Below are 24093 nucleotides of genomic sequence, written 5' to 3'. Positions count from 1 at the left end.
CGCTGTTTTAGCATTACCCGCTGCAACAACACGCCGCCTCGACACCCACGTCCTGGCCCTCTCCGCGTCTTGCCAAGCTCTCGCCACAGTGATGGCCAAGGACAGCGGCACGTGCACACGCGCGGGGCGGCGGGAACCCTCTTTTAATTAGGGCTGGAGCTTGCCGCCGTTCAGCATCGCTGGCTGCGCTCGTCCTTGGAGGGGGACAGACGTTCCCACCGCGCTCCTCTGCCAGGAGGGAGGCAGAGACCCCTCAGCCCGCAGTGCCGGGCTCACCGCCTGGTGTGCGCCCTCCACCCGGTGCGTGCCCTCCTGGTGTGCGCTGCAAAGCCGCACCGCTGCGAACCCAGGACGAGCTCAAGGATTTCATCAGCAGGAGGCTGGCCCGCAGCCTGGGCACGATGCGGCCGCACCACAGGAATGGGCTGCCAGGCTCCGCACCCACCCCAGCCTCGGGGGAGAAGGGAAGGGAACGTGTCCCCATGCCTGCCACCCTGCCGGCATTTCCCCCACCTCCCCATGGGACCTGACCACCTGGATGCCACCGCCATGGGGGCTTGGAGGGCTGAGCGCTGCCACGACTGCCGTGCACCAGGCCGAGACACTTGCGGTGCAAGGAGCGAGCTTTTCAGTCCCGGCAGCCACCCGGGCAGGCTGTGGGTGGCTGGGGGAGTGCAGGGCCCCCCTAAATGTGCTCATTTGGAGGCAGCCCCACCGCACCTGTGCTATGGCCGGGAAGACGGATCACCCCCGGCCCGAGCTGAGCAGGTCCATATTTAAACTGTCCCCATGCTTTATGGGCTGTACAAGAACTGATGCTCAGGCGACGAGGGGCCATTTGTCAATGTTCTAATGGCAGATCCCTGTTAATGAATAATATCACTGCTGCCTTTGTATAACAGCTCCCTGCAAAGCGGAAACAGGGCCACCCGGCCACCACCGCCCTTCGTCTCCCCGCTGCTGACCCTGGCTGACAGCAGGTGGCCTTGTGACCGGCGGGAGCCGTGCGGTCCCCACACCGCCTGGCACTGCTGCCGGTGTCCCCAGCAATCGCAAAGGGAAGCGCCGGGTGCTGCGTCCACCCCTGCTGCTCCCCATGAGTGCGCGCGTCCCCAGGAGGGAACAGCCATCAGGGGCAAGGAGCGACAGCGTTTGTGTGCCAGGCTCTCACGGCTGCTCACCCTGTCCGTGCCAGAGCCGGGAGGGAGCTGTATCTGGTGTGCATCCATCCCCACCATGACATGCCGGTCGAGGAGAGGACACTGGGATGCCCGGCCGCAGCGGTGACAAGGACACGGCAGAGCACAGAGCTCCCAGCCTGAAGGGAGCCATGGGGACACTGGGGACAGTCGGGCCGGGTTGCTCCCAAATGAATGGCCTCATAATCCTGCGCGTGGGGCGAGGGGCTCTGCGTGCCCCACACAGCCGGCAGGTATATTAGGTGGAGCTGACAGCGACGCGCAGAATATTAAGAATAACTTACCTCATTATCTGCAATTACGTTACTGCCACACACCTCATTTCTTCACGAAGAAAAGAAAATTAGTTTTATATTGACTTCATCCCAGTGCCTCCCCTGTCTGCCCCACCACTGAGTGCTCGCACAGGCTCTAAAGAGGGTTTGGACACAGTGAATACTCGTCCCCTCCCTACCTGTTGCTGTCCCTGTCCCGAGGGGATGGGATGCCGGTCCCACCCCCTGCACACCAGGGTCAGTGAAGCCTCCAAATCGCCCTAGCAGGGATGCTGGAGCGGGGAGGGCCCGTCGCTGGCAGGTCTGCAGGGAGGTGACACCGCTGGGCGTCCTGGGGAAGCAGCCAGGCAGATGAGCGCAGCAGAGGGGACCCATCCCAGCGTTCAACCTGCCACCCCAGGCACCTGCCTCCTCCTGCCTGGGCTGGCCACCATGGCCACCAAGGGTGATAGGCCGCTTCCTCCTGTCCCCTGTGCTGGGGACTGGAAGAGGGGTGACCGGATCTGGGTGGCCGGGGACACAGCATCACAAAACACCCCGCTGCCGAGACACCCACAGGCTGCCAGATGGCCTGGCACAGGCGATGCCGTGCAGGGGGACCCCGGGATGAGGACATCCCCGCTGGAGGAGATGGGCAGCTGGGGCTGAGCGCTCTCGCACCATCCCCAGCAGCTCCTGGGGCCCACGAGCCCGAAGGGCATCAGCATTGCTGGGGCCAAGGCTGGCACAGGGTGCACAGAGCCCTCGGTTTATCCTCCAGCCCCTGGGACTGTCCCCGCACATCCAGCATCCTCGCAGGCCGGCAGCATCCCCGGGCAAACAAAGCGAGCGCCGCCATCGCCCCGCTCCCGGCCACAGCCACTCACCGGCCGGGAGGGAAGGGGAGCAGTGTGCGTGGCAATACAGGGAAAAAAGCCAATTTCATCTTTATTAGATGGAGATTTCTCTTTTAGTAATAAGCACACTTCAAATAATTAGCGTGTTTTACGTAATAATGAAATTATGGAAATGCAGGCCACTTATTCAAACAAGTCACCATTACCATATTTTTAAATATTAGACTTAATTAGAGTTTATCACTTCAGAGAAGTACGAGGAATGGAGATTTTTTTTCCTTTACAAAAAAAATCCTCATAAAGTGTTTATTAAGAGCGGGTAAGAAGGGGATAATGATCTGTTTGGAAATTAAGGCAATCAAACATTTAATGCTCTGCACTCCTGTAGGCAAAAGCATTCAAATGAGTCAATTATACATCCATTATCCAGGCACGATTAAACAAGGCAGGACGGGGAATTTGTCCTCCGCATCATGCGATTGTCGCGAGGACTTATGTCCACTTAAAGGCAGCTAATAAAACACTAAACTTGGGGAAGAAGAGGCAGGGAGGACGGAGGCAAGGGGAAGAGAGGCGGCGGGTCAGCGGGACCGCAGAGGGGCGAGGGTGGGAGGTGGGTAAGGATGGAGCCGTGTCTGCATCCCAGCCCTTCATAAATCAAAGTAATTAAGTTAACATGAAAATCAACTTCACCATCCCGTTAAATTACAGCATTTGCATATTAGGACTCAAATGAAGTAGGCAGAGGGCGAGGGGGGCGGAGGGGAGGAGGGAGTGGGGGGGTCAGGGGAGAAGGATGGGGGGGACGCGCACCAAAAAGGGAACCATTTATTACGGTGAATAACTAATTTCAGAATTTATAGCGCTGGATTTTCGTTCCCGTGCCATTTATATTACAGAAGGAAATTAAGGGGCGGGCAGGAGGCTGGCTGGACATCTTTCTGCGTTATTGCTTGTCTGCCATTTGCAAATCATTATTAATTGTGGCCCGTGTCGCTGGTGCAGCAGGGCAGGGTGCCTGGACAGCCGGAGCAGACACACATATCTCTTCATCAGGACCCCAGCCGCTAGCCCTGGAGAGCCAATTACCCCTCCCTGATTGGTATCAGATAAGGAGGGAATTTTTACAAATTAGGGAATAAATAGAATTTCCACACGTGGAGCAGGGAGGGCTTGAGAGGCAGTAATGAAAAACGATACATCACCATCAGCCAGACAACCCTATTCATACGCCGATGCATTACGCTCACTACTCATAATCCCGCCAAGTGACAGACAGCCGCCGAGCCGGCCGAGCCGGAGGGGAGCGCATCCCACCGGCCAGCCCGCTCCGAAGCACGGCCTCCAGCCACCAGCACCCTCGTGGCAGCCCGGGGAGGTCTCCCCTCCGCCGGCCCCGTGGCGCAGCCTCTGCCGTGGCCTCGCCGGCTGCAGGCCGCCTGCTTGGCATGGCTCGGCTGTGCAGGCGGGGGGGACAGAGCTCCTGGCAGGGGTGACGCCGCACAGGAGCCGTCCCTGCTCTGCTGCCCGCAGGAGGAGCCTAGCAGGACGAGCCTGCAAACTTGGCCCTGAGTTTGGCGGTTGAAGTCGGCATCCGGGCACCCAGCTGCACCCCAGCCTCTCACCCGACTCCCATGTCCCCATGGGTAAAGCACATCTTCCCCAAAATCATCCAGCCCAAACCATGCCCTCAAGAAGACTCCCCCCTCCCTTGGTGGCTCATAGCAGCATCCTGCTATTACAAGATCCCTACCTAATTTCCAGCAAGGATTTGCCTTTTTGTACTGTTCAGCCCCCGAATCAGCCCTGCGGCGCTCAGCTCCGCTGCTCAGCCAGCCCCGGGTCCCCCTGCACCAGCGAGGTCCCTGTGTCACCTTGTGAGCGGTGCTAGGGCTCGAGGACAGGGGAGGCAGTGCCGGCTCCAACCAGCCACAGGAGCAAAGGATGCGCTCCTGCATGGCTCTGCTCCATTGGGAATAGGCTGGGGTTGGGGCACCTCCATCCCCAACACCAACCCTCACCCAGGGCAGACCCCACAGCCGCTGGCTGGCTTGTCCCCCGAGCTGGGGCATCTACTTTCAGACCCCGGCAGCTCCCCGTGGCAGCACAGTCCTTTGCCCCAGGCTGCGGCGGAGCTGGAAATGTCCCCAGGGACACAGCTGGTACCCAGCTAACAGGGGCCTGGTACACAGCCAGCCTCGGAAAGAGCAAATCCTGGAAGTGTGGGACCCTGCTGACATTCGCAAGCCCAGTTTGCACCGTACTCCCCAGCGTCGGAGCTGCGCACCTCTGCGCCTGTAATTAGCTCTCCCTTATGACAAGCACGTCACTAAACAAAATGCTCGGCAGGAGATCAATCTTGCCTGTAAGTAAGTCACGCAGCCTTTAATTTATTCAGCATACAATGTCGCTCCACCACTGGCTTCCTGTAATTTATACCGTACACTGTCGTGTATTATTTAACTCGTCCGAGTGTTTTACAGCTCGCCTGAAAGTCGCCGTGCAAAATAAAGTCAGGGCTGGGGCACTGGCGAGGTGCAGGGAGGATGCAAGCTGCCCTCTTGCTCCAGGGCTGGTACAGGACCCCTGGCCGGGCTCGGGGACAAGGTGACGGTGACAAGTTCCCGCAGAAGTTGGTGGCTCAGGACCCCGCTCTGGGGCTCTGTGGGTGGGAATGGGAACGGGAGGTGGGTCCCCACAGGAGCCCAGTAAACCACAGGCTCCAATGCTGGTGCTTCCTTAGAGGAGGAAGGAGGAAGGGATGGCAGTGGGGGGAGAGGGCAGCAGGACTCCTGCCTGCTGGGGCTGGGGTGCCTGGGGACACCCAGCTGGACCTGGGGGCAGGACAGGGCAGAGACGCCCTCGGCACCTGCTCCTCCCGGCCATGCTGGATGCCAGGGATGGCCAGGCTGGTGCCTGCCCCTCTCTGCAACACGGATGGAGGGTCCCTGCCCACAGGCGCTGCTCAAACACAGCCAGAGACACCAGAGCGAAGTGCAGTGAGGGAGATGGCTGGGAGCCCCCCACGAGGAGGCTCAGCAGATGCAACAGCCTCATCTCCTGGACTAGCCTGGGCAGATTGTGGGGCTGCAGGCAGCTGCCAGAAGGGGACAGGGCAGGCAGGGGAGGTGAGTGAGCAGCAGCACTGCTGGTGTGTCCAGTCCAACCAGTACCAGAGCAAGAGAGAAGTCCAGGGGATGGGTGAGAGATGGGATGTCGCTGCAGCTACGCTTCCCAGCCCACGGGCTGTCACCACTGCGGCTCTGCCTTTGCCCTGCCTGCACAGCCGGTACTGTCGCTGCCACTGGAGCGGGTCCCTGGGGATCCTGGCGGGTGCTGGTGGGAGCAGGCAGCCCTGCCAGGGTGGTGGGGCTTTTGTTCCACAGGCAGGGCGCCGGGGGCTGCCCCATCGCCCCTTCTCCCTGTGAGCTCCCCAGAGCAGGCAGAGGGCAGGCAGGCAGCGTACAGTGGGATGGCTCCTTCCTGGCCTCTCCAGCAGGACACACGGCAGCAGCAGCCAGGCCCTGAGAGCAGGAGGGAGGGAGGTCCTACCCCAAAACTGGGGTAAGGACTGGGGCTAGACTGGACTGAGAGCCGGCTGGTAGCTGGTGCGGCCGCTCCGAGCAGCTCACCTAGAGCTTGTCTTTGGCCGTGCAGCTGGAGGGAAACAGTCAGTGATGTAGAGCTGGATATCCTCCGCAGGGAAGGTTAAAACCTCTGTTCAGTGTAAAGTTGCCATATCTAAGCACTTATGATCATGATATTTATGGCTAGTTTATTCCAGGCTATTAAAGGCAGCCGTAGTTATCCACAGATAAAGAGAATTTGGCTCCCCTGACACCTTTTCTCCCCGTGCCGAAGGCATGCCTGGCCAGAGCCGGGTGCTCGTGGTGTGTAACTCACCCGATGGTTCCTGCCAGAGACAGCGCTGCGGCCTGGCAAGCGGATGCCTGCCATGGCAGGGACGGTGGCTCTGGTTCTGCTGCGTGGGAGCTGCGGAGACGGACGTGGGAGATGCTGTCTCCCTGCCCAACTGATGCCACTGGGGGCCAGGAGGTCCCCACATTGCAGGGTGCAATTTAGTCTGCCTTCCCGCTGATCCCCAGCACCAGTGCAGGTGTCCCTGCCTCCCATATCCCCTCCGCGTGCTGCCGTGCCTCTCCCATGCCCTGCTCTGACAGAGGGTTTATTTAGGGTGGCAGAAGGCCAAACCGCTCTGGGGTTTTGCAGGGCATTCCCAGCCCAACAAGCCCCCCGCCACCGCCCGGCCGTTGGCTCCCTGCCACGTCCAGCTCCTGACACCCAGTCCCACCGCTGGGATTGGGACCCTAATTAGGGACAAATTTCAAGGGAGAAATGAGAGTTTATAAAGCTGAGTTTCTCCTGCCTGTGAGTGACACGAGATGTCAGAGAAAGGAAATAAAAGGCAAGGATGCAATTCCAGTGCCGGCGAGAGTGTGTGGTGAGTCCTAATGGAAAGTTCTCCTCCTCTTTAAAGCTTGGTCAGATGGCCTAGTTATTGCTTTAAAAGGACCCAGAATCAAACCGCAGCGCCGCACTCGAAGCCTTCAAATAAAGCGAGCTGTGTTTCTGCAGGTCCAGCGAGGCAGAGGCAGGAGATTACACAGAGAAGGGCAGGTCTCTTTATCTTGGAGGGAGACCTACCTATTTTTAAACATTAGCTCCAAATCAGCAGCTCACCTCTTTGTCTCACACAAACCCTCTCTCGCCTTCTGGAGGAGAGATCAAACGCCAGCCCTGCTGCCATTGTTTCTCTCCCAGCGAGATGGATGCGGGACTGTAATCTTCCCACAAAGCCGCATGCTTCAAAGGCATCAAAAGTGCTTATTAAAAGTCCTAGGAAACTAATTTAATAACATCCCAAAGGGCTGGAAAAATCAGCGCCGGCAGCTCAAAATATAGCCTGGCGAGAGAGACGGGCCTCCATTCGACACGAGTCCGTCTGCGGGCGGCTGCACGCAGGGCTGGGGCGCTTGGGCACGCAGACCTGCCCCGCTCCCCGCAGCGTGACCGCCCCGGCGCTGCCTGCTCTTCTGCCGGGGACGCAACCAGGCGAGCGGGGGCGTGGGGGACCCTGCCCCTATGGCACCGCCAGCGCAGCTCGCACGGGACCGCGTCCCCACCAAGGGCTTTGCTGGGCCAGAGGCATCCTTGCACAGTGGGGATGGAGTCCATCCATCCACCCTGGCTCCACGGCTTGGCTCCTCTTGTGGAGCCGAAGAGCCCTGCACCATCCCGGAGGCAGGATTTCAGGCTTGCCTCTGAAACACGAAAAGCACCGGGTGGCCTTTGCCAGCCATCTTGGCGGCTGCTGGAGCGGCAGCTTTGTGCAGTGCTCTCCGAGACTGCTGGGCCGGAGGGAGCCACACACGAGGCAGATGCATGCCAGGCCCGTACACGGGGCAGACAGGGATGTCAGCCAGACCTATGAAGCCACACCAAAGAGACTCATGCACTATGCCTGAGACAGACCTGCACATCGCCTGCGGGGATGGGCTGACATATGTGCCTTCCCGCTAACGCGTACGTGCAGCAGGCACGTGCTGACAGCCACAGTGCCACGAGGGTTGTGCTCCCCTGCATCCCCCAGAGCTGGTCCCGGCTCCCAGCCCACGCCAGGTGATGCGCGGTACCCCAGGGCTGCGTCCCGTCTGAATGGTGCAGGCTCCTGCAGAAAGGGGCAGGGGCTGGAAATTAACGCTCCAGCCTCCGTCTCATCCTGCCCATTAGCGGGGCTGTTTTACTCCGGATCATTAAATATGTATATCTTATTACACGCCTTGTTACAGTATTGAGCTCTATTGACTGATAATAAATTCCAAGCATCATCCTGGTCATAAATTTATCTGGAGATGATGAAGACTCAATAATCTAGTCATGCAGATAATATGATAGGGCCTTAAAAAAGATCATTACATTATATGTCAAAATTAAAAGTGAAATACACTTTATTAACACTGTTTCCACACTTGGGGCCATTACTTGTTATATCCCCTCCTGCCCTCCCACCCACCCGCACGCTGTCCCTCGGGTGAGCCAGGGAAGGCGAGACGAGGCAGAGCTGCCACAGCTCTGCCCTGGCAGGAGCCTGACAGAGGGGTACAGGGGGGTGGCAGGCGGCAGAGATGGTCACACCGGGACTTTCCAGCTTGTCCCCAAGGATGCAGGGCTCTGCCCGGTACAGCACCACTGCCCTGCCCATCGGGCAATGGCCTCTGAGCATCTCCAGGTGTCTCAACAAGCTCTCGTGCCTGCAGCCACTCTCTGCCTGCAGGCAGCCCTCAGCAGGCCCTGGCTGTAGCCATCAGGATGACAGGCAGCCTTGTCCCCAACCTCCAGAAGGAGAAAGCGACCCCCCTGCAGCTTCATGTCTCCTCAGAAAGCTGCCCACCCATCGGGGTTAACCCAGCAGCTCCCACCCAACAGCACCTCTCGCTCGGGCTCCGGCAAGCTGCAGAGCCAGGACGGGGGGGCCCTGCTTGTGCACGGCCACACTGCGGTGTGGAGCAGAAATGGGGATGTGGTTGTCCCCTCCAAGAGAGGAGGTTTCCCAGCAGGCTCCCGGTGACCCTGTGCCAGTCTCACCAAGCTGCCCCTCGGCGGGACAGTGAGGGCTGCGCAGCTCCCGGCCACCCTCCCCGGGGACCAGGGCTCGGCCCTCTCCTCCTGCCAACCCTCCAAAGCCATTCCTCTCCTTTAACAAGAAGGTCACAGCCATTTAAACTCCTCTGATGAGGGCAGAGGCCTCGCGCCCCTCCTGCCTGGCGGGGCCGGCCTGGCTGTGCTCCCGCCTGCGGATCAATGGCACGCAGCAAGTTTAAAGCGTCTCCCCCTGGCCCCCCTTCCCTCCGCCACCTTCCTCTCCAGACACGCAAGGTGACGAGCGCCGGGGGGGGGCCCACGGATCGATGCCACGACACGGATCGGCTGCCGGGAAAAACCAATCGTGGAGCAGATGGAAACCGACTTCTTCTTGTATCTGCCCGGCTCTCGCCAGGATAGATTGGCTGGAGAAATCCGATGGCGAGAGGAGACAAAGGGGGAGGCGATGGGGAGAGGAGGAAAGGGCTGATAATGCTCCTGCCGTGGCTGCTCTAATCTGTGACAGCCTGAGGATTTGCTGAAAACCATTATCACATTGCTCTCCCTTCTCTTGTCCCTGATAAAGCCCCGGCTAATCTGTTTGTTGCAGGTATTGAACGAATGCATTTAGCGAAACAAGGGGTGTGTGTGCGCCTCCCTGCCCGCGGAGCAAATTTTTTTTCCCTGCGCCTCTGGCCTTGCTGGGAGGCGAAGGGGGAACAGGGAGGGCAGGGATGGTTTCGGCAGCCGGGACAGGGCACCCTGCTGTGGGTGCAGGCTCTGCCCCGCTCGCCATGTCATGGGCAGAGGTGCCATGTCTGGCACAGGGGAAACATCTCCGCCAACTGCCCTTTGCGAGTTTTGGGGAGCTTTTCTCTAAAAGTGCTGCATTTCATCTTCATAACACAACTCGCGCAGGGAGGTGAGTGAAGCCCTGGGGCCAGCGGGCGATGCGGCGGTGCCGTGGCACATCCCAGCCGGGAGCACCGCTGCAGCCCACCCCGCACCCAGCCGTGCTCCTGCGGGGCAGAGCAGCCGAGACGGGGGGACGCAGGGGTCTGTGCCGTGGGAACGGCTCTCGGGCCCCCCGTCCGCCAGAGTCCAGCTCCACTCGTGCCTGCCTGTCCCGGTGCTGACCTCGGCCCTCCCCTTGTGAGAGGCTCTTTCTCCGGGGAGGAGAGATAATTCAGTGGCTGTGAAAGCCCAGACCCGGGGCTCCCACAGCCGCCTGTTACAAACAGTTCTAGTGGAACATTAATTATAGTAATTTAGCCGTGGAACACTAACTGCAGCCAGTGCAATAGCATTCAGTACATTAGTGGCTATAACCCACTCCTTAAAGAAGACATTTGGCTACTGACAGCTGATAAAATGAGTTGTGAAGCATAACCAAAGGGGGAAAAAAAAAAAAAAAATCAGAAGTGCACTGGGAGCAAGCCGTGGGGCGGCCGGGTGGGGGGCAGCACGCCATGGGGTGCTGGGGGGCACGAGGGGTGCCGGCAGAGGGGCAGGAGGCGGCAGGGGGCCGCAGCAGGCACCCTCCTGCCCACCATGCGGCACACGGGCCAGCGGGCTCCCCGTGCCGCGGGCAGGGCTCGGCGAGGTGGGGGGCGCAGGGCCGCGTCTCGGCAGTATGTCAAACAGAAGGACATTTCCTTCTATCTCCCAGCCGCCGCCCCAGGGCACAATCCACCTACATTCAATCTTTACTCCACTACACATGTTTCCTTTCCAGCCACGGATTATTTTTTATCATCAAATTACCGTGGCGATAAGATGGAGTAGATGTGATAGCGAGCAGAGCGCTCGCCCTCCCCTCTCCCTCTGTTCCCCGGCATCCCTCCTCCCTCCACCACTCCCAGCCTCCCGGCTCTCAGCAGACAGGGGGTTATCCAAATGTCAGGGGGTGAGGAGAGACCCCCTGGCAGCTGGATTCTCTGGCTGGGACCAAACTGTGGCTGGCAGCAAGTGCCTGGGCGCAGGCAGGCAGCAGCTGCTGCACAGCTCAGGTGCCCACCAAGTTAGCCAGGAAAACTTGCAGGGTGCCCTGCTGCGGTGTGGGACCCTGCCGGCAGCCGGGCCGTGGCAGAGCTGGAGCCCAGCATCCACTCCCCACTGCTCCGCTGCAGCACCCTGGCTCCCCCACTGCACCCGATGCTCCAGCCTCGCACTGGAGGTGCGACAGCCCGGTGACGCCGGCGAGGCGGTGGGGACACGGGGAGCCCCAGCGCGGGGGTGGCTGGGAAAAGAGCGGCCATGCCGTTACAAGCCTGAGCAGCACCGCGAGGCCCTGCTGTGATGAATCCTCCCCATCTCCTTGTTTACTCCAGTCTGCAACAAATGAGTCCCTGCCCGTCCGGGGATAGCTCATCTGGAGGAATGCTCTTTCAGGCCTCTCCCTCTAATCCCTATTAATTTAAATAATGCTCGGCCACTCTTCTCAAACTATTTATTATTTATCAGGTTTGTTTATTTGTAGCTAACAGGTAGCGCTCAGCATGCATCCCCGGCACAGGGACAGGGGCCGTTCATCACACCAGCTCCCCCGCCATCCACCATCCGTCAATTACTCCTGCTTCCTTTAATTAGTAATGAGGACTAATATCTCTGCCTGGGATGGTGGCTGGAGCGGAACTTCCCTCCGGTGGCATCCGAGCAGCACAACGGAGGGAATGAAAAATAAATACCTGCACCAGGCTGCTGCTGCTGCTCCCGGACAAGCAGGGGTGCTCGCCAGCCCCCATGCACCCCTTCCCAGGAGGGGTCTGGTCCCCGGCAGCTCCCCAGCTGTCCCCTGTACACCAGAGGCTCCTACCCAGCAGGGCAGGGGAGGTGATGCCAGCCAGGTCCCGATCCACGGGTGACCTTTCCCGCACGGTAGGGCCATCCCAAACCACGGGGGATCCCCTGCCGAGCCCCAGCTGCTGAGCTCTGCATGGGTATCGGCAAGGGGAAGCCTAAATTAAATGCCCATTAGAGCCTCTGGCCTCGCCTGGCGGTCCCGAGGAGCTCTGTATCAGAACATGCCATCCCGAGGCAGCCTAATAGCGAAGGCAGCACATGATATAAATGGAGCCCCTTTGATTTATTGACTGGGAGAAGTTTTTACACGATAGCCCATTAAGACGGACGGCTCTGTTTACAGCCAGGCCATCTAGCTATAGGGACCCTGAACTGGATGGTGTGTTTTGCTATTGCTCTTCAGGCAGACATCTCATTAAGGGGAACAGCATATGGAGCTCTCTGGATCTATACTTCACGAGTCCTGAGGGAGGCTTTTACCATTTTTAATAAGTGGGCAAGGTTAGCAAACCTGCAACGCAGTGACCTCCCCTCCCCGTGCGATGGATCTCCCTGAAACACAGAGAGCTGGACTCACCGGGTGCGTGTGGGACTCCATAAATCACCTCCCCGCCGCCGGCCAGGGAAACCGGCCGGGAAGGACGGGAAGGGGATTCTGGTCCAGGCAACGCCACTTTCCGAAACTCAGTGGCGGTGCGTGGCTCAGCCAAACGCGCCGGGGGCAGGCAGCGTGGCAGGGAGCGGTGCAGGGTGTGCCCCTGCCCATCGTGCCGGCGGGGTGACGGGCAGCACGTGGGTTGCTCTGCCGGCAAAGGTGCTTTAAGGAGAGAGCGTTAACAGGACAGCAGCAGTGCAGGAAACGAACCCCCCAGCTGGCTGTCGAGGGGGGATTATTCCGTATTCAGGAACACGGCTGTTTAGGACAACAAGTAATCTCTGGCAAAGACCTCTGGCTCTTCTCCGATCCGATAAAGCCCTACAGCCTACAGGCAAGCTGGCCCCTGCGGGGGCTGCTGGAGCTGGATGCCATAGGCTGGGGCTGCTGGGGCCGGAGGGCAGGAGGAGGAGCGGGGAGGCAGGCACATGGGGCAAGCCGCCGAGGGATGGGGTGGACACGCTGCAGACAGCTCGCCCGGGACACCTTTCCGAAGCAAAAGGGCTTGTGCACGGTTTGGGTGCCCCTGCTCAGTCACCGCTCACAGCCCCAGGGACAGCAGCACAGACGTAGGGCCTGAAGGCAGCAGGTAACATGCGCTTATGGGCGAGCTCCCGCCACCGCTTCCTGGCCCAGGTACACAGCTGCGCGCCCACCCGCTCCCCGACAACGGCAACCTGGCTCTCGCCCATCAGCCAGCCCTGTCTTTCACTCCTGCGGTACCAACTAAGCACTACAACCATCATTAATATCATTGGCATTTAACTTCTACGCATCTAAAATTCACACCATGGAAAAACCTGCCAGAAAAGCAGGAGACTGAGAACATGATTGTTTCCTTTCGAGAAGTCTGCCTGGCTCTGGTTGGGAGAGAGGGAAGGCAGAGAAGGACAAACGGATGGACACGGTGGCATATTTGGGTCTCTTTCCAGCAATTCTCTCACAAACAGTCTGAGCATCTTTGAAATGAAATTTTGTAGGCGATTAGCTCACAATGTGAACTTAATTGCTTTTGGTATTTAAAAAACCCCATTAAATTAAATGGCCGAGATATTGAGGCTTAAGCAATGGCTGCTTCCAATGCACAGTAACTACCAGCCTCATTACTGGGACGCCAATTCCAGCGGCGGAAGGCGCAGACCCGTGCGACGTGACCGGTACGGCTCTAACGCTCCCTCCCAGCTCACAGCCCATGGGTGAGAGGATCATCAACAGCAGCAAGAGGGTGGCTCAGAGCAAGGCTGGCGCGGAGCAGCAGCCCAACAGCGTGCTGAGCTCCTGGCTCCCCAAAGCACCCTTGTTGGACCAGATGAGCCAAACCTGAGGGTCTGGAAGCCAAGGGAATATCAGTCGCCTTCGGCTGGATGAGAGGAGTGGCCGGAGTGGGACAGTCCCACACTGCAGGACACCTGGGTCCTGCTCCGCCAGGACATCAGGGTGACTTCCACTGAGCCGCTTTGGTCCCCGTTCCTCAGGGATCCTGCGGCGCTCACGCTGCCCGCACTCGGAGAGCGGCAGGCGTGCGGCTCCCGCATGTGACTGTTAAGTGGTACGCACTCGGCTGGTACCGCTTTTCCCTGGGGACACCCCCAAAGCTGGCGCCTTGCACCTCTTTACGCCAGCCCCGCGCAAAGGAGCTCTCCTCCACCACAGAGCCGGCAGCACTGCCCCGCTTTGCATTTAGTGCTGTAATACAATAGAGCGGCCAACAGTAGTGCTTTCACCTTACTTTACTTGTTTGTTTAAATTATTTACACTCCTCAGATGCAAGATTGCTCTCCAAAAGGAGCATCCTTTTGGCTGCTGCAGCTTTAAAATGACTTGCATCCATCACTCAATCGCTTTCAGGTCAAACACACGCTCCCGACTTAATGACCACATTTCCGCAGCAACAAATCTGTCACTGCTGTTTGTTTAAAGCCAACAATCTGTAGGAGCACTGTGTGCAAGGATTGAATTAACTCAGCATCTGAATGACTGCGGTGCCAGATCATTCAAATTGCACCTTTCCTAAGATCTTCCAGCAATGTTAATTAATGTTCCTTGGGTGATGTGTAACATGCTGCAGTGCACAGGGCTGCCGGAGAGAGCAAAGCCCGATCCCTGTGGGCCTGGGGCCGCAAGAGCTGGGCTCCCAGCTGCCCCGGACCCAGGAGCATGTGGTGGTGGGGTGTGTGGGGAAAAAGAGGGGCTGGTGGCTTCCCCTTGCTCTGACACGACCTACCCTGATTTTCCCAAAAGTTTAGCGATTTGGCTGAGGTATTCCATGCTGGATGTCCGACTCATGCTGAATTTTTTCCCAGGAAATTCCAGCCTGAACCGTTAATACATTGCCATCAACAAGAATGAAAACTATGTCGCTATTTCCCTTAAATTCCAGCTACTTGTTGTTGAGGGTTTTATTTGTGCATGCCCAGATGTTTTGGAACAAAGCCTTGAAGTCTGTTGGGAAGGTGATTTTGGAGCCAGGGAACGTTTTGGATTTCCCATTGGAATCTTGCCGACTTTGGGCAAAGCCAGCCCTGCCCGCGGCCCCGGGCGGCTGCACGTGCGCTGGCGCCCAGCCCCAGGCCGGCTCCCTGCTCCCAGTTGCTGCAACCCCCCAGCACCCGCTCCAGGCACCTGCGTGGGGAGCGGGGACCCAGCTCTCCGGGCGCTCGATGACTTCCCCAGGAAGCGCGAGGGAGGAAACTGCTTCATTGAAACACTTGCGCCAACAAGAGCGGGAGTCGGAGGGCAGGCGAAGCAGGAGGAAACAGTGACGGGGAGTTAGTGGGGCTGGTGGCGGGGGGAGCTGAGATGATACCAGAGAAATGGGGGAAGGGACCGGGACAAGGAAACAAGGACAAAGAGCTGGGATGGGGACAGGGAAGGAGACTGAGCCTGGCAAGAAGTGCAGAGACGGAAGGACGGAGTAGGATTCAATCCACCTCAAACCACCTAGGTCTCCTGCCACCATCCCCAGCCTCTGGCTACTCCAGCCCTTGCCCACCAGCAAGTCCATGGTCCAATGTCCTCATCCCAGGCCCCCGGCCACGGTCCCTGTTGGTGTGGGGCATTCACATCTCCACAGAGCAGACACGAGGTCCGGTGGGGGGTCCTAACCTGGAGAGCTAGAGCCCTCCCCCAGCCTCCCCTCAGCTCGCTGCAGTTAATTGGGGCACCGCTCTAATCTCTACCTGCCATTGATTTCAATTCAGCTCCAATTTTCTTCTTTGACCTTCTCTCCTCTAGACCGCGCTCACAAACAGAACACAGATCCTCAAACATCCCCTTGGTTTTACCCTGCAATATTCCAGCATGCCCCAGTCCCAGGCTGGGGAAGGCGACGACCAATGCCTGTTTGAGCCTATACACTCAGTCACAGGGACAGACACACCGCTGCCCCCACAGACACCCTCCCAGAGGCACGCTCACCCCGGCTTCGGCATGGAGAGGGAAGCGGTGGTGCTCTGACACCATCCAAACCACCACAAGAGAAAAGCATGACAAAGGGACTTCCAGATGGTTTCCTCCAGGACAGCTCCCTTTTTTCTAGCAGCCTCTGGGTCCAAGGGGGCACGTGGGAGCACTCCTGACTGTGCCTGGGTCTCAGCTGCCAGGTTTGCATCCAGCACCCATACCACTGGAGGGATCTTCTTCTGCCCACCTGAACACTGGTGCCAAGCCCCAGCCCTCTGTGGGCTGGGAGGCTCCAAAGGCAAGTGGAAGGAGATGAGCTGGCCGTGAGTTAGGGGAAGATCTCTCCTTTGCTGTGTCCCTGGGGCCATGGATCGGGCACAGGGACCGGGAGCACCTGCTCCCAGCTCCCTGATGCCCCTGATGCTCTGTGCTGTTATCTGGAAGGGGGGCCAGCCACTGAGAAGCAGTTACAATCAGGTTGCAGTGTGCTGGTGCAGTCAAGCAGGGGAGGAGAGGGTCCTAGACACCGCCTGGGAGATGTCCCCTGGAGAGAGACACTGCCAGCACCGCGGGGAACAGGGGAGGAGCTGTCAGGGGGTATGGGATAGGAAAGGCATCATCCCTTAATGCCCATCCCTTCCTGGCACCCTGAAATGGGTGGGGAACCTCCATAAAGGCTCCTTTCTCAAGAAAGCTTGGATGCCAGAATTTCAGCCCTCCCAGGGCCCTTCTTTTCCTGGCAGCAATTCACTATGTAAAGAGGCTGGATATTTATAATTATGCTCAAAGTGGCCACTTTGAAAATCTATATGTCTCTAGGCTCCTTGTACATCATAATGTCAAGTCTGTGAATGGAGGCATCCGTCAGAGGCCTCACATCACAGACCTCGGAGCTGTGATAAACACTCGGGAAATGCTTGCTGAACCCCATGTCCCACTGCTGCCTTCTGGGGAAGAGACTTGGTCTTTGGGGGGGTGCCCCCATGGGGACCCCTCCAGGAGGGATGTCACCGGGTACTCATGCATCGCTGATCAGAGATGGGGATGGGAGCAGGGTCTGGGTTCCTCCTAGCCTTCCCTGCTGACCCTTGCTGTCCCCCAGTAAGGGGGGCTTTCCTCCAGGTGGGACCAGCCAAGCCATCAGCCTGTTTCCATGCTTTGGGCACACTGACTGCAAAAAGGCAGCTTCCACCTCTCGGTATCTGCAAAAGCCCCGGCGCTGGGAGGGTAGTGAGCTACAGGGACAGGATACACCCCTCAAACGCCAGCTCCACCCTCGGTCATCAAATCCCCATTCCTTGGCCTCATCAACCCCAGGATGTCCTGAGCCTGACTGAGAAAGACTAGGTCAGTGACACAGGAGGGGTCTCAGCCCCCGTTCCCAGCAGGGAAACGGATGCAGGGAGCTGAAGTCTCTTCTCCAGTACAGCAAACGTCAGAGCTGACCGCGAAGCCACGCTCCAGCCCGCTGCTCCACCCTGCTTGCAGCGAGGTTCTACTGCACCTCTCCTGGTGTGGGGACACAAAGCTGCCCCTTTGCGGCACCTCCTTGAGAAGTGGGGCAGGCGCCCAGCCGGCGAGATGCCTGTGGGAGACCAGCAACGCTGCCCTCCGCCGACAGCGTGGCAAGAGGACGCGCAGGCTTCGCTAACGCTTTGCCCAGGCTGTTCTTAAAAATTTATTACTCTGTTGCAACATGAAAAATAAGACAGAGAAGTAATCATTAGTATAACTATAACTCCCTGTGCAATAGTCCCACTTGTAAATTGAGATTTATGATTGCAGCTGCCGATATTTTAGAGGCCGGTGCAGGCAGCGGTGGCAGTACAGCCCAGCTACGCGCTGCCCCGCCGCAGTTACAGTTTATCACAATCTGCAGAGATTATTGCAATGAATAATACACAACAGGCTGGCAGTGAAGAACTATTCCCGATCAAATGCTTCTGTAAACAACTGAATAAATAATATTGCTCAGCCCCTCTTTAGAGCCCTCGGAGGCCCAGGGAAATCTCTCATTACTCAGCAGGAGAGGCAGCGGGGGGCTCAGAGATGTCACGAGGCAGGGACACAGTGACTCTGGGCAGGCAGTGGACATCCCAGGCACTGGCACTTCCCATGCAGACAGCTCACCCTGCCATTTTCTGGCAGAAAAGGAGGCTGAGATACAGGAAGCACCTGCTCATGGTCCTGCAGCTCTATGTGCAGGGCTGTCACTGCTAGAACAACCTGCTTGGACAGACAGACAGATGCAAACCCAGACAGACAGGTATTGCTGTCCTCTCTTCTGCTTGGCAAGGCTTTTGCTCGGTCCTGATATTACCAGCGCCCCATGGGTGAGCTGGCAGCAGGTAAAGAGCAAGTTCGGGGGCAGCCTGGTCCGCAGGCAGGATGGGGCAACTGGGGCCGAGCCCACCGGGAGCGGGGCTCCACACGCTCCCTGAAATGTCAGTAAGTAATGCAACGTGATCAGGGTTGTGTGCCAGCAGCTGTAGAAATGGCATTTCTCACACAGCTCAGAAGGATAAAGTTCAGCTCCACGACGTCCCGGGTTCCCCTGCTGCAGCGAGCTCCGGCTCAGCCGCCGCACCATGCTGCCACGGGCATCAGGTCTGCAGAGACCCCCGCCCAGAGGGTGAGCAGGGGGGATTCACCCCTTCCCCAGCAGCCATCACACAGAGGTGCTTTATTTACTCTCCAAACATCTATGCTCAAAATACAGCGAGCAGAGGAGGGACCCAAAAGGAGATAAGGGAGGGTTATAACCCTTCTCGGGCTATAAACCAGCCCTGCAGTGGCTCTCTGATGTTTCAGAGCCCTTGCACCAAGCTTTCCACAGGGTGGGTGCCCACGTGCCTCTGCCCAGACACCCTCAGGCAGGGAGCATCCCCCTGCACCCATGTCCTGCCTGCTCCAGGACCAGCTCCCAGCGTTGTTCCCTGCTCTTCCCAGGCTCTCCCTGCGGCCAGGTCCTGGGGAAGGGCAAGAGAAGCAAAGCAGGAAAGTTTGTATCCCTGCATCGGCTGCTCTACAGCGTTTGTATGTGTGCAGGAATCAGCTCCAATTAATCCCCCCTCAGCTTGGCCCGCCCGCTTCATTACCTCCCCTTGATGAGAACCATCAGTGGGGCCTGTATGATTTTGCTAATTAGCCTCACTTCGTTTATCATTTCCATTTTCTCCCAGAGACGCTCGGCTTGCTGGGCGACAGCTTCATCTCCCGCTGAAACAATGCAGCCCCTTCTGTGCCTGTCTCACTTAGCGCTGTCACCGCAGCCATTATGAAATTGGGGTTTCATTTACACACTAATTAAACATTACAGCTTGTTCACAATTACAACATGGGGATGAGGAGGTAACTAATTACTTAAGAAATGAGCTAACATTTATCTCTGATTCCTCCCCCCCTCAGCCCACCGCCCTCCTCTCCAATCAAGATTAGAAATTGTTCGACGGCGGCAGCCCAGCGGGCCCCTGCCCGCCTCCGTGCGTGCCGTGTCCCCTTCGGGGGGCCGTACCGAGACCCCGGCCCAGGGACAATCCATCAAGCCCTAATTGCAGCCGGGATGACGAGGGCCATGGTGGCAGCACGTGGCACTGTGCCAAGCAGGGCTGCATGAGGATGAGCCGTGATGCTAGGGGTGCATCTGTCCCGGCCAGCCCTGCCCGCTGATGCGGCGTCCCTGGGACAGCCCGGCCACGGTGGCAGCAGGGACTGAGGTGCTCCCTGGGCACTACGGCCCCCCACACCCACGGGGCTCTTGCCCGTCAGGTTAACGCCTGGATCTGCACAGAAGCTGGGGACACCAGCACACCCTCCACAGCCCTGCTGATGGGCAACTCATCCTGAAAAGACATTTTCTTCAGGGAGGAATTAACATTTAAAACTGAAAACCATTAGAGTAAATAAAGCAGGCTGTCACTCGGATCAAACGGCAACACCAAGGGTGGGCTTGGGACACAAATGTGACTGGGGAGACTGGCCCTGGGGAGCAGGCAGGGAGAGGAAGGGGCAGGAGCCCCTTCCTTCATCCCTCTGGGTGGGATGGCTGGCACAGGCGGGCTGGCACCTCATGTTTGGGCTAGCAGAGCTGGGAGCCGCCGCCAAGCGAGTGACAGCCTCCTTGCATGGGCAGTACGGGGCTGCCATGTGCTCTGCCATCCCGGGTGAGGGGTCCTCACCTTGCTGCGGTGCGGGCAGCAGATGGAGGGTGCAGGCAGGCTGCACCCAGAGCTACAGATGTGTAAGAGGAGCAAGGTGATGGAGACCCGGACTGTCCTGGGATGGATGAGAGATGGCAGCTGGGCAGCACGGCTGTGCAGCTGGTGGGAGAGAGGCCGGGGAAACTGCTGCGGTGCCTGGACACAGGTGCGGTGCCTGGACACTCCTGCAGGCTCGGGGAAAAGGCAGTGCCACTGCATGGCTTTTGAAACACAAGAGACTCACCCATAAACAGCCCTAAGCACTGGAAATGCTCTCAGAAAAAATACCTAGTTCAGTACCAGGCAATTAAGGTTCTTTTGCAACTCTTAACCCGCGATTTTGAGACAAAGAATTTGGCCTTGGCATAATTTGAACTGCTAATTGCTTTCCTGATCCACAGTCACAGAACTGAGCTGAAGCGCAGGCACAAAAAAATCACCTTCCCCGCCTGGGAGAAAATTCAGAGCCACTCTCCGGGGGGAAGGGGATGCTCTCTTTTTCCCTCCAAGCAGCTTAAAAAATAATGATCAGGAAACAGTTAAGCAAAAGGGGGGTGAACTGATGTTTGAAAAAACTCACACCACTTTATAATAATAGTAACAACTCATTCCCATAGTTTTTATCCTTCCTGTCTTTAGCCCACAAAAAAAAAAAAAAAAAAAAAAAGAAACCCTGAGCTAAACTACTGACACTGGCTGGGAGCTTAGAACTGCCACATCAAACAGAGCCCTTGAATCTCCTGAACATAATTGTGCTGCCCTCTAACCTCAACCTTCAATCAGTGCAGTGTAACTATCTCATTTTAGCCTACAGGACACACCCCTCTGCTAACTAGCAGCCATATTCTTCTCATTAGGAGACTGCTCTGGATGGGAGCATGGAGGCAAAGCCGTTGTCTCTCTTTTTCTCTCCCTCTCTGCCTCTCTCGGCTGTTATATACGTACTTCTGGAGGGGGGAGAGCACTAGCAGAGGGCTTTGTGGGTGCTGGAGATGGCCCAGCTGCCAAGCTCTGAGTCCCCTGGGCACGCAAATAAAGCCAAATCTCAGGCTCTTGGTTGGAAACACACAGGATGGGAGAGGGGACCCGGCCCCGGTACCCTGGGCTCCGGGCGGCTGGCCCCGGCCAGCTGCAGCTAATGGCTGGAGTGGGATTCCCAGCACAATGGTGCTGCTGTGCCCTCCACAGAGCAAAGGGCCGGGGGTCCTGCCTGCCGTGGGCTCACCCCATGCGCAGAGCCCTGGGGAAGGCTCCGGAGGCGGCAGTGCCGGGGCATGGGTCCCCCGCCTGCTGGGGCCAGGCTGAGCGGTGGCGGCGGGCAGGGAGACATGCATGCCCTAGTAAGCACAGGCAACCAGCAGCTCCAGCACTGTGCCTGCTGCCGAGGGGCTGGCAGGAAACCAAGGGGCAATGCAGGAAAGCAAGGGGCAATGCAGGGCTGGGGCGCAGCAGGAAGGTCTGCACAGAGACAGCCCCTCTGGCCGGGTGGTGACTTTCCCTGTACATTACAAGCCTATATGTAATTAACAGCGAGACTAACTACAGCAGGAAAACTTACCCAGGGCTGCCGGGTGCTCTCCATCACTGGGGGCTTTTGCATCACGACACTGGGTAGAGGTTTTTCCATGGTTAAAGATCAGCTCGGCACCACAGGGGCATGAGGCAGGACACTCCTATAGCCCACCCGGCACAGCAGCCCAGCCCCACTGATCCCGCTGCATCTCTGGGCCACCACCTGGCCAAAAACTGATAGGAGCTCTCGAGCCCCTGCTTCATGCCACCCCCTCAGAAACCTCGGCGCACGCAGGGCAGACATGTCAGACTGCAGCACTGGACACGGCACCTCAGTCCCAGCAGCATGGACTGGCCGGCCCACCCTTAGCAGTGACCATGACCCCTCTCCTCCTGCCTCCCCTCCAGGTCCTGCACACCAGCAGCACCCAGTTCAGGGCCCAGGCTAGGAGGAGCTGCTCGGGCTCTCGATGGGTTTGAAGAACCCAGCTTCCAGCTGGAGCAGGTTTGTCTCAGGACTCTCGGGGACAGAGGGAAACACTGCCATCCCAGTGCGTGCCTGCCATGGGGCTCTGCCGCAGGACCAGGAACAAGCAAGAGCTTGGGTGGTTAATGGCACAGCCGGGATCAGCCCACATAGCGGCGGCTGTGGCTTTGGGAACAACCTCACGCTGCGGAGGATAAAGCGGAGAGCAGATCCCATCTGATCCCACTGCAGACCCACAAAGCGAGTGAGGCCATGCTGGGAAAGGGCAGCAGTTTGGCTGGCACAGCCCTCCCCTCCTGCCAGAGTCCTTTGCTCTGGGATTTCAACATGTTAGCAACTTGGGAGCAGGGGAATTACATTGATTTGTATAAGGACAGAGAGAAAAACAGCACTGGACAGATTTTTGATGCCTCGGTGCCCATCTTCCCCACCCAGCAGCATCTTCCCCATCCGGACCTCGTCCCTAGATCCTCTGCTGAGTTATACTGGCTATTAACACATTCCAAGTTCGTTATCTTAAACAGGCCACTCAGGACACAGGGCAGCGATCCTTAAACCAATTAATGCGATCCTTTGATTTCAGGGGAGAATGAAGAGCGGACTGTCAGCGCAGCGGCGAGGCAGGAGTTACGGGTCAGAGCCTAACAGCACAGAGGTGCCCCTTAGCTCTTAACAAGAGGCGGGGGCCGGCGGGCAGCTGCCAGACCCAGCTTCTGTCAGAGCCCTTCTCCGCAGCCTCAGCCCTGGCCCAGCGTCGCTTCCCGCTGGCAGCGGGAAGAGCAAAGGAAAGCAGCACCACGGCACTGAATGGGGGTTTGGATGCCAAAAGAGCCTTTGCCATCCCGTGCCTGGGTTGGGGCTGCCAGGAGGAGGAGAGCAGTGACTGTACCATGTCACAGCGCTCATCCTGGACGCACGGCACGGAGGGAGCTCCCCTCTGCTGCGGCAGGGACGGCCACGGTGCCGGCGGCGCTTGGCCTGAGGCTCCCGGGCACCCCAGGGTGCCAGGGGCAGCATCACCCCGCAGCCCAAAACTTTCCTTCTTTCTTTGCTTGGCCATTTTTTAAAGCAGAAGTTCTCTCTTAGCGAAGTCTTTCGGGGGAGGTGGAGAGAGAGTAGGAAGCCAAAGAGAATCGTCTTGCTAGTCAAAGCCTTTAACAACTATTTTTAATATCAGGCAGAGGAGCAGGATTTTGAAATGAAACAGCCGGTGCCTCTTTGATGGGCGAGCTACAGATCTTGAAACAAGGTCCATTCCCTCCTCCTTCACTAACTAACAGCCATATTTCTCTCATTAAAGACAATCTGGCCGTATTTTCAAACTTCTTAACAAGGCGATCACCGTAATTTGAGATTTCTATTATCCATGTTCCTATTACAGTAGTCTTTTAAGCAGCTAGCTTTTTTTTTTTTTGCTTTCTTTCCCCAACTTTGTCTCTCCCCTCAAACTGCCATCAGTGGTAATGACGTGCAGGAAACAAGAGCACCAAGAACCATCTTTTTTTTCCCCCTTCTTTTTGGTACTAGGTTGTGTGTGGGTAGCAATAAGGAATAAAATAAAAAGCGAAATGAAGTTTGGTTATCTCTTATCTGGAGTTTGGTTTTTAATCCGCCCAGGAGCGCAAATGAAGCCAACGCAGTACCTTATCTCCCCCATCGATCACAGGCACCCCCCGCCTCCCCAAAGACCCCCAGCTCTCTCCCCTTCCCAAAGGCGCCCGGCCACAGCCCCCTCCCTGCCCCATTAGTCCTTCGCTGGGCTCTGCCAGATGGATGCAATTTGCATAGTATCACCGGCGGAGGCTGGCAGATCAACCGGGGTCAGGCTCTGACATCTCCAGCACAGTCTATCTCCAAGTGCTAATTTGGACTGCATTGATCTCTCTTTCTGATTTCTTTGTCATTTACGTCTGCAACGGTTTGACAGGAGATACAGAGACAGACAAGGGGGGAAAAGAAGCGGGGGGGGGGGGGTTGGGAGAAGAGGAGAGAAACAAAGATTGTAGTTACAGATGTCTTTAAGGGAAAAAACAGATTAATCCAAGGACTCCTCTGAGGGTCGCAGCTTTGAAACATCCTAATTATCCTATTCTTATGAATTCCTGTACAGACTTAGAGGGGGG

General features: G+C 57.7%; 2 protein-coding genes across 3 annotated transcripts in view; one reads left to right on the top strand and one right to left on the bottom strand.

The window, feature by feature from the left end:
• DMAP1 (DNA methyltransferase 1 associated protein 1) overlaps nucleotides 1-1660 on the top strand; it is a 42494-nt gene extending 40834 nt beyond the window's left edge. Inside the window, exon 10 of the mRNA XM_087730313.1 lies at nucleotides 12-1660. Coding sequence (XP_087586439.1) covers nucleotides 12-92 — 81 coding nt within the window. The 3' untranslated portion in view covers nucleotides 93-1660. The remainder of the gene's footprint in view (nucleotides 1-11) is intronic.
• The window catches only part of ERI3 (ERI1 exoribonuclease family member 3), a 135934-nt gene that overhangs the window by 5902 nt on the left and 105939 nt on the right, over nucleotides 1-24093 (bottom strand). The gene's annotated exons all lie outside the window — the stretch shown is intronic.

The sequence above is a fragment of the Nipponia nippon genome, unplaced genomic scaffold (assembly GCF_047370975.1).
Source record: "Nipponia nippon isolate SJK-2023a ecotype South Korea unplaced genomic scaffold, ASM4737097v1 scaffold_5, whole genome shotgun sequence".
Taxonomy (NCBI): domain Eukaryota; kingdom Metazoa; phylum Chordata; class Aves; order Pelecaniformes; family Threskiornithidae; genus Nipponia; species Nipponia nippon.
The sequence above is the reverse complement of the archived record's forward strand: the minus strand, read 5'-3'. Positions and strand labels throughout refer to the sequence as shown.